This window comes from Macadamia integrifolia, chromosome 13 (genome assembly GCF_013358625.1).
Source record: "Macadamia integrifolia cultivar HAES 741 chromosome 13, SCU_Mint_v3, whole genome shotgun sequence".
Lineage (NCBI taxonomy): Eukaryota > Viridiplantae > Streptophyta > Magnoliopsida > Proteales > Proteaceae > Macadamia > Macadamia integrifolia.
In genome coordinates, this window is record NC_056569.1 from 5,759,556 (window position 1) to 5,769,765 (window position 10,210).

The 10,210-nt window shown below is 34.3% G+C and overlaps 2 protein-coding genes across 2 annotated transcripts in view; one reads left to right on the forward strand and one right to left on the reverse strand.

Moving 5' to 3' along the window:
• Positions 1-2,832, forward strand: part of LOC122059854 — a 13,792-nt gene extending 10,960 nt beyond the window's left edge. Inside the window, exons 11-16 of the mRNA XM_042622898.1 lie at positions 484-606; positions 1,094-1,215; positions 1,349-1,553; positions 1,708-1,945; positions 2,131-2,284; positions 2,386-2,832. Coding sequence (XP_042478832.1) covers positions 484-606; positions 1,094-1,215; positions 1,349-1,553; positions 1,708-1,945; positions 2,131-2,284; positions 2,386-2,694 — 1,151 coding nt within the window. The 3' untranslated portion in view covers positions 2,695-2,832. The remainder of the gene's footprint in view (positions 1-483; positions 607-1,093; positions 1,216-1,348; positions 1,554-1,707; positions 1,946-2,130; positions 2,285-2,385) is intronic.
• A 2,861-nt stretch (positions 2,833-5,693) lies between these two features.
• LOC122058912 (transcription repressor KAN1-like) lies at positions 5,694-9,509 on the reverse strand. Its single transcript, XM_042621624.1, has 5 exons — positions 9,362-9,509; positions 8,975-9,051; positions 7,244-7,410; positions 6,291-6,417; positions 5,694-5,965 (listed from the first exon to the last, which is right to left on the reverse strand). Exons 1-5 carry the CDS (start codon positions 9,486-9,488, stop codon positions 5,777-5,779), a joined length of 687 nt encoding a protein of 228 aa, XP_042477558.1. The 5' UTR covers positions 9,489-9,509; the 3' UTR covers positions 5,694-5,776.
• Positions 9,510-10,210: the final 701 nt, after the last annotated feature.

Genomic DNA, 10,210 nt, shown 5'->3' on the forward strand with positions numbered 1-10,210 from the left:
TTATAATGATTCATGGAAAAATACTTAGGGGTTAACTGAAATCCAATATATGCTGTTCTCATCCATGAGATCAGAAAAGCCCCATTTCTAGCTTGGTGAGGAATGGGCAAGAGAAAGTATGCCCTTGAAATCTTGCCATAAGAAGTCTTGCTTTTGGGAGACCACTATCCTGCACAAGAAAAGATGATAGTCTGAGAAACTTTATACCATGGCCTGCTTTGTTACAGCTCTTTATGAAATCTTTGGTATATTTGGTTCCTCTTAATATATTGCCTTCAGGGAGGAACAATATGGTTGAACAGAGTATATTGGACTCTGTTCAGATCTATATGCCAATTCCATCATATACATGCTCACATTGTATATGATAAACAAAAGGTGAATTGAGCTCTGGAGTCGGCACACCTCAGTCTTGAATTTGTAAACTTTTGTTAGGAGCAGTACCATGAGTAACTTACATATGAAAATGTTTTGCTTATACAGGAAAAAGGAGCAATTCATTTTGGATTATTTTTATTATTGCTGCTCCTGTGGTTATTACAGTGATACTTTTTCCTATCCTTTTTTTCTCCATACAAAAGAGGAAGCAAAGCTCAAAAGATTATGGTAAGTAATTATGTTTCAGAATCCACTTATTCTTTCACTATTTTACTGGAGTATCAAACTTGTATATAGGAAAAGTTAATCATGGAATTTAGAGATTCAAGTAAACTTTCAATGGCATATTTTGTTATGTTCTATATTTTAATCTCCTATTCTTTTTTGTAATCAATTGCAAATGTTCCCCACCTGCTTCAAAGATGATTTTTAATCTTATAGTTTCTTCAGCCAAAAGATATTTCCTTTATTTCTTCCAGTTTCATTTAGTGGGAAGTATCAAGCAGCTCACCTCCCCACTCTTTTATCTATCAGTCAGCTATCTTGGAACTGGTTCAACTCAGTTTATGGCTCAGCTGCTGCTTCTCCCTTCCCCCCCCCCCCCTTGATTAGGGGCTTCAAACCTTGTCCAACTTTTTTGGTAAAAATATCCAGATCTATTTTTGAAAACTTTTTCTTAGGGGGTAATTTACCTTGGTGTCATTTATATGTGAAGTTGTAGATGAGATTACTACTGGGGATACTTTGCAATATGACTTCAGTACAATAAAAGATGCCACTGATGACTTCTCTGATGTTAATAAGCTGGGTGCTGGTGGATTTGGTGTTGTTTACAAGGTAATGGAAATGTTACCATACTGATAACCTATATGTAATGTCATATTATATTATATATGTTTTCTAATGTGTCAAGTTAAAATTAAATAAATAAATAAAGTCCTTAGTTTAATTTCTTCTTATATTTCACCAGGGTAGGCTTTCAAATGGAAATGAGGTAGCTGTGAAGAGACTCTCTAGAAATTCTACACAAGGTGAAGTGGAATTCGAAAATGAGGTTGCTTTAGTAGCCAAACTGCAACACAGGAATCTTGTTAGATTGCTAGGCTTCTGCTTCGAAGGAAAACTGTTGATCTATGAGTTCGTCCCCAACAAAAGTCTTGATTACTTCTTATTTGGTTTGTCTGTCTCTTTTTCTCTCAAATAGTTTTCTTTCATACCATCACTCTAGCAATTGATCATTGTATTCTTTAACAACCATAACTATTCTGACTTACTGTATTTGTAAACCATTTGAGCTCCAAGTTGATCATTAATTGCATCAATGGACAGACCCAATCAAATGTGTAGACTTGAATTGGGAGAGGCGCTATAAAATCATAGAAGGGATTGCACGAGGTCTTCTTTATCTTCATGAAGATTCTCAATTCAAGATTATTCATCGTGATCTTAAGCCTGGCAATATTTTACTCGATGCCAAAATGAACCCAAAGATTTCGGACTTCGGCTTGGCAAAACTAGTTGTAATGGATCAAACTAGAGAGAATACAAATAAAATTGCTGGTACCATGTAAGTTCTGAGTCATGAATCCATTTTTCCTGAAGTGAATTTTTGATGACTAAGTTTTATTCTAAGTTCCACATTTATCTTTGTTGACTGTTCCATGGTTTAGGTGTTGTTGAAACTATTATGTACATAAAATCTTCTAGCATTCAATGAAACTTCAATATTTACTGAATATTGATAAAATGCAGTGGATATATGGCCCCAGAGTATGCTATAATGGGTCGATTTTCTGTGAAGTCTGATGTTTATAGCTTTGGAGTTATTTTGCTCGAGATATTAAGTGCGAAACAAGTCAACAGTTTCCACCCTGGGGAAGATTCTTATCAAAACCTCCTTGGATATGTAAGTTTTACTAACTATGATAACAAATTTTCTTTTCAATCAGTTAAGTTAATTAATTGATGTTTTTCTTCACATAATTTCATGCAAATATGAAATTACAGGCCTGGAGACTCTGGCAAGAAGGCAAAGGTTTGGAGTTTCTAGACCCTTTGTTGAGAGACTCATGTCCAACAACTGAAGTTATGAGATGCCTCCTTGTAGGGCTTTTGTGTGTTCAAGGGGATGCTGAATGTAGACCCACCATGTCATCTGTGATTTGGATGTTGAAGCAGACACTTGACACACTCCCTCAGCCTAGAGAACCTACAGTTCTTATGGGGAGAACAGGACTTCAAGGAAATTGGAATCTTTTGGGTTCAAAAGTCCATTCAGTAATCGAGGTCATTCTTTCTAGTTTTTCAGCCCGATGAGGAATTCGTGGGATGTAGTCTGCAGCTCTAACTTGTGATTTAATGGTTGTAAAATTGCATGGTATTTTTGAAAACACACTTTAGCTATTTTGGAGTTATTGCCGGAGAAGTAGTTATGAAAGAGTTATTACTGGAGTAGTTATTGTAGGAGGAATACTTATTAGCGAGTTATTTCTCTCTGTTCTTTTTTTTTTTTTTTGGGGGGTGGGGGGGGGGGTGGGTTGGGTGGGGTGTGTTAGAAAGTTTGTGTATTCTATGATGGAGCACAATAAAAATAAGTTGGAGCTTGTGAGATTCTCTCCCATTCTCCGCAGCATGCATGATTCTAAATTGGTGTGAAACAAAGCCCCCTCGTTTTGTTCCCTATGTCTTCACTCATAGGCTATAGTCTTCTTGATGCCTCCCCCATCCTTAAGCTGGGGAAAGGTTAAGTCCTGAGATATCACATTGTTTGAGAAACCTTAGATGCAATCGGAGTAAAAGACCATCAACAAGGGCGTTCTAATAATGCATTTTAGATTTTTATCCATGCTTATGACCATGTATGGCGGCTGATGCTTGCCTAGTGCCGGAAGATAAATGAAGTTTTTCTGTGGTGAAGAAAATTCAATGAAGTCGGTGGCTTGATAGCTATGAAGCTTGCCGACAAAATATTTTTGATGAAAACAAGAATAGTAATCTAATGATTACCATGCAATCATCATTCTAGAAAAAGGGAGGGTTCAATTTTATGTTATCATTTAAAGATAATAAAAGTGAACAACACGACCCTCCACAGACCCCATAGTGATGGGATGGGTGATGTGTGTACCATTATAACATTTTTTTAACTCCAAGGGGTAGATTAGTTGGCAAAAACCAACTCCTCACAATAAAGAGGTCAAGAGTTTAAGTCTTCTTGGGGCCTACCTATCAGGAAAAAGAAAAAAGAAAAGGTGAACAACACAGGTACTCGATCGAGTACACCAAGCCCATTATCAAATTGGTTCAAACTCCAGACCAAAATCAACTGATAAGTTATTCAGTCATTAAAACTTAAACCAAAACATACCGAGTAGCTTTCAATCTTGTAGCTTTGGTCCTTTATAGGTTATCAATATATATAAAAATCAATATAAGTATTATATTAATTAAATTAACACTTTAAAATTTAAATTGTGTTCCTATAGGTTTTTATATACATCATATCTTGATTTTGAGTAGTTATCATCAAGAGAAAAGGTTGGGCCCCTAACACTGTGCCCAACACTTTGGCCTATGAGGTGTTAAATCCAAAAGCCCGAGTTTTAGAGTGGAGAAATCCTTTTTCGGGTTATAAGTCCAATAATCGTACACTATCCAGCCGATGTGAGACTAAAACTCCTCCCATTACTAGTCATGGCGTTCCACTTACTCCATTTAACTCTCCTCAGCTTTGGGCAATGTGCCCTCATTTCTAGCTATGGAGCTACATTCACTCCATCAAGGTACAATGGATATGTTGGGGATACAATGTCTTGTATTCTGTCGAATGGATTTGTGGGCTGATTCTTAAGGGAAGGTAAAAGTCTGAGGGCCCGAGGTTTATATAGGCATTTCAGTAGATTGTACTAATATAATTTTGTTATGAATTTATAGTAAGGCAGGTTCTTTCTATCTAAGAATGCGTAAGGACGAGTGAATGTAACATGGTTCTCCGTTATTGAAGAAATAGTTCCCATCTCACCGTGAATACAGATATTCTTATCGGATCACGGAAATCTCACCGTTTCCAATTTCATTCGTTTTTTAACATTATTTTAGATTTTAGCTTTTACCATGCTTGGATCCAGATTTGACAAAATTTTAACTATAGTGGCTAGTTAAGGCAAGAAGCCCAATTGATCAGTTTCACCATGCTGTCTCTTTCCACATGGGGAATTTAAATATTTTGTTTGATGTCCAAAAACTATTATTTTTTGCCATTATATGTTTAAGCAAATATTTTCTAGCGTCCAACAATTCTAGAGGGTATTTCTGTACCATCAACTTCTTTTTTTATTTTAATGATATAGCATCTCAAGGGTGAAGTGATAATTATGCAAGGGCTTGGAGGGGACACGGTACTCCGCCTCAGGAAGCGAGGTCCTGTGATCAAACCTTCATCGTTGCAACTAATTTCTTGGGGCCACCGCACGAGAGTTTCCACCTTGGACTGGCCTGATTCTGTGTAAGTGGTATCACAGTGACCCTAGGGATTAGTCGGATCAAAGATCCAGAGTTCCAGATACCCTGGATATCAATATATATATATATATACTATTCTCTTGTAATTTGATCATCCATTTATTTAATTGTTTTTTATTTTTTATTGAATTTTCAAAGATTTAATTTTACACTTGATCAACTCCATTTCAGCTTTTATCCAGTTTAGCCTGTGAAGTTTTTGTGCCAGACTAAAGATACCCTCTAGACTTGCTAAACAGATTATATTCCTCTATTTAGTTAATAATTAAATAAGGAAATTTTGAATGATGAAGTGATATTATTAGTAGGGGGAAAGTGCATAATAAAATGCAGGTGAAAGTTCTTACATTAATGAAGGAAAAATATTATTCCAGGTGAACAACTATCCTGGCCAATGATCCCCAATATCACATCAGCTCTTTATGTCACAAAAATGACCTTAATACATCAGGCCTCAAATCCTGTTCATCATCAAGAAAATTTTGCATCCCAGAAGAAATAAAGATTCTTCAACTTTACTGGTTAATTTTAGTTGAGAACTATCTCTATGATTGTTTCAGCATTTAGCTATATAATATGTAACAGTTCATTAAATACTAAAAAAAAATGGATGAGAATTGGAACTTGGTTTAGTACCATAACCAAAGTAATAAACAATTTAAGTCTAGATTAAATTAGACTGGACACTAATCAACACCTCAAAATTAGGAAATCGTGAATTCAACTCTCCCTGGGATTATCCATCTTAAAAAAACAAAAACAAAAGCAAAAACAAAAGAAAAAAACAGTGATAATTATAGAGAACAACAAAATTTATCATCTAGATTGTGATCAGCAGTAGATTACTGTATACAAGAGCACTAATCTCAGTTTCTAGTTAAGTGTATGAGGAAGATGTTGAGATGGTTAGTTCTAGATTTATATTACTTTCCTCAAGTGAGTTACAGTCTAAAGGCCACAATTCTCCTTTTTCACCTCTTTTCAATGATAATAACTCATAACTTTCTCTTTGGTGACCAATATCTTCTCTCTTGGACGTCCCACAAATTGAGCTCCCTTGTGTAATCTGCCACAAGATTAATAAATGATAAACAAAACTCTTTAAAACTTAAAAAGTAATTAACCAGTTCAGGTTGGACCACCCTAAAAAGTAAAAAGAAAAAAAGAAAAGTTAGATAAGAATTAAATCTTTGCAGTGGCAGTTTCATCTTTTCTGCTTCATTTCCATGGAAGGAAAGCAAAGTAGTTCATGGGTATAAAATCATCAGTTGCCATGGTTGATAATAATATTCCTAATTTTTGCTATTTTTTCTTTTTTAGATTCTCTGTGTGATTCTTTTGATATGCATTTCTAAGATAATATTTTCAGTTTTCATCATTGATTTAAATACCTGATTTTCATTGCTCTCTGTACTATCTTCTTGAGTCAGGAGGACCTCATTGCTTTCTCTTGATAAATTATCATATTCAAAAGCAACCCTTTCAGATTCCCTCTCTGTTGATTGAACCCCTAAGGGCCTGTAAAACCATGAAAACTCAAATCAACCATAAGAGTAGAAAATGAGGTCTGAAACTAATGAATTTATTCTTGAAATAAACTAATTTTTTTTTTCCATAAAGTGATCATGTGAAATATAATTTTCTTTTAATTGATTCACTAATGCATGGAAATACCACAAAAAAGGGTACTATTTGGGAAAAATCATCAAACAACCAACAGTGAAGTGTTAATATAGCAGATAAGAAAAAATAACTCATTAACTAATGCCCATGGTACCCAATAATAAATAAGATTAAATAAAGAGCTAGAAACAAGGCTTTGTAGAAAGCCCTAGCTTTGAACTGAGAATGGAGAATCTATCATTGCTACAGAGAGATAAACATGGTGGCGGATAAATTTGCAAAACATGTGGCAGCTACAAGAACCACTACTATCTGCATTGAGTCTCCTCATTTTATAGCTTATGATTTTAATTGAGACTTTCAACAAAGACCCATATATAGATTTATGTAATTTTCTCTTGATTGACTCGTTATTTCTGCTTATGACCATGCCGAAGGTGGAATAGCGGGCCAATAGATTTTTGTAATCCCTATTATTTTTTCTAATAATATTCATTTGTTGACCTTTAATAAAAAAATAAAAATCATATATCATGATCAAGTATTTAACTATCCATAAATAAACAAAAATCAGTTATCTTATTGTATATTAATTAAACTCATATTGCAGGGTAAAAACTTGTATAATAACCAAAACTCTCAATAGGTTTCAGATATCACACAAAGTACATATAAAAGCTTGCCATGGGACAGGAAAAATTAAGATGTAAACAAGGGTTACCTTTGTGGGGGAGAACTGTGTGTACAGATAGAGATAGAATGAGGATTCTCCTCTATATTGCATTGATAAAATCTATTGAGATCATTATCATCTGTTCTTCCATTACCCGAAGGACAGGCATATAAGACGTAATTAATTTTGGTTCCTTTCTTCATGCATCTGTACATCTGCTAATTAGGAAAAAGTTCATTAGATTAGAAAAAGAGATGTTGAAGATAACATTGATTCAATTGCAATATATATTTTCATTAGTGGTAATTCAATGAAATTAAAACCAAAACTTTCAATTGGATTATGGAGTACATGTACTACATTAACCCATTGTAATACTTGTAATCTATCCTCAAGTCTAATTAATTCATCATTAATGGAATCTTCTTTAAAATATAGACAATAATTTTCACAACTTTGGTAGAAAAAATAAATGGTACTATGTATAAGAAAATTTTAGTGTTAATTTACAAGTTCCGGATCTTTAGTAATTCAAATAATTAGCTCCACATGTGTTCAGTAATGTCCCTTTAATTATTTTTTAAGACAATTAATTACGGTTTTTCTATGTATGGGCCATAAATATTGAATTGTGCCTGAAAATGATGGAGGGTTTAATTTATTTAGGTAGCTTTAAAGGGGTAAGGCTTATATCTCACCCACCCCTTCTTTGGATTCTTGTTAGACTATTAAATTAACTCTGATGATAGAGTTCCTTAACCCCCCCCCCCCTCTCTCCCCCAAGAAAATTTATATTATGATTTTTTATCAATATTTTATTAGATTTAATTAAATCCTTGGTGGCTAATTGCATGCAAATGTTTCTGATTTACCCTTAAATGTGAATTATTAGATCAAGTGCCTGGTTACTAGGTAATGAAAGAAGTATATATGAAGTGCGTCAGGCAATAAGACAGCTAAGAAGGATATATAATACTTTCTCCTGAAAGTCCTAAACAGTTTTTCAGATGTCTCTCTCTCTCTCTCTCTCTCTCTCTCTCTCTCTCTCTCTCTTTCTATATATATATATATATATATATCTATAGATATTAAGATGTACTTAAAATTTCCTTGGTGAAATCCAATTATATTTATGCAATATTTCTCTAAATCCACAAGGTTTGGCCATATATCATAATCAAAATGCATGAAGAATAATTGATCACAATTCTGTATATTTCATTCACTATAAACGTTTCAAGGGAATTCATTAGATGAATGTTTCGACTAAAAATTGTTCATTCTTGCATATCCCCAGCCAACAGTTTTTAAAATTAATCCCATGGATGCGTATAATTCAGAAGAATTTAGCCTTTTCAAAAAGGTTTGGGTTTTCTTCCAATATATAGGAGTTGGCGGCTACCTAGCTAGCTTTTTCTATGGTATTTTTCTAAGTTTTTCATATCCCTAAACTTTGAGAAAATACAAATGAAGCCTCCACATCCGTTATAGTGAGGACAATGCCAAATCCTTGCAAACTTTTCTTTTCGGATTCCATGATCAGACTCAGAACAATACAACCTAACTACTTGAACAATTATCAATTATGGATGAGGTCTAGGGCCTTTCTTTTTCTTTTGAAATTTGGTTGGGGGGGGGAGGGGGACAGATTGAATACAGACAAAAGTCCTGGTATCAAAAGACAGTAGAAATTGACTAGAACATACAGTTCTAAAATTTCTTGCCTTCTATAAGAACACCTAATCTCATATCCTTTACAAGAAAAATTGGAAAATGTACCTGAAGATGGCTTTTTACATGAGCTATCATTAGTCCCTTCACACCCATCACCTGTAGGATTCTCTTTGGTGTAGCTCCTGCAAAACCCACAGTTCATAAGTTATATTGATGAATTTTTGGGGGGAGTCTGGCTCTGGTCTGCAATATTTCATGCTGAAAAAATGTCTTCTAAGGTACATAATATATAATTGATCATGGTCTTAACAGTTCTACTTCTTTGTACCTTTTAACCAATACCTTCTCTTGTGAATTATTAGTAAGATGAAGTTTGGGGGAAAGGGTACTAGAAGATCAAATTTGTTCATGAATAGATACTCTCATATTACACTTTGAGAGAGATCTCCTGTGAGAAACTTCATTCATTCATTGACTGCAACTGAAACTTACTGTGTTTTCCGCCGAGGCAATCGATAGCTTCCACGAATCGCTTATGAAGATCTGGTGTCCACCGCATCCGGGGAGCTTCAGATTTCTTGTAGTGTCTCCCTCCTTTTCTGATTGAAGAGTCTCTCATTATTATTTCTTGTATTGATCAGAAATCACAAGTTCATTGCAACTGTTTTAGATCATATAGCAGTCTTTTTGTCCAATTTGAACAAAGTAAGCTAAAAGCCGTACAATTTAATAAAAGTTGGTGTCTTTAGTCTATGGAGTTTTTAAGTATAGGGCCAGTCAAAAGACTCAAAACATACCCACATGAAGCTTGACATAAGCGAAAAGTTCAACAAAACCCTAGTTGCAGAAGTCACCAAATATTTTTTGCCACAAATTACATCATGAAATATCAACTTTTATCTCTATTTGGACTACAAAGCCCTTCTTATATTCCAAATCTTCCTTCCAAGCAATTTGAGCTCAAATATGTTATAAAGTGAATTGGCATATGGATGCTAATCAAATATTCTTATCCTATTATTTCAAACCAACCCTCTTGGTTTAGGGATGAAAAAATCAAAACCCTAAATTTAAATAAAAAAAAAAAACTTAATTGTGAGGTGTGTTGGTTCTTACTAATCAAAACTATCCCCTTAGGTTTGTTGAACTAGTTGAAACTATAGGTGCAGGTATGAACTTAATTTTATGCTTTCCCAAACTTAGAATAATCCAAAAAAATTGGGCATTGCACTTCATATTTTATTTATCAAATGATGCAAAATATAGATGGTTCTTTACCTAATCCTCCAAACAGAAGGTACTTTATAGGATGCATAGCTCTCTTTTTTGGCCGAAAAGCAA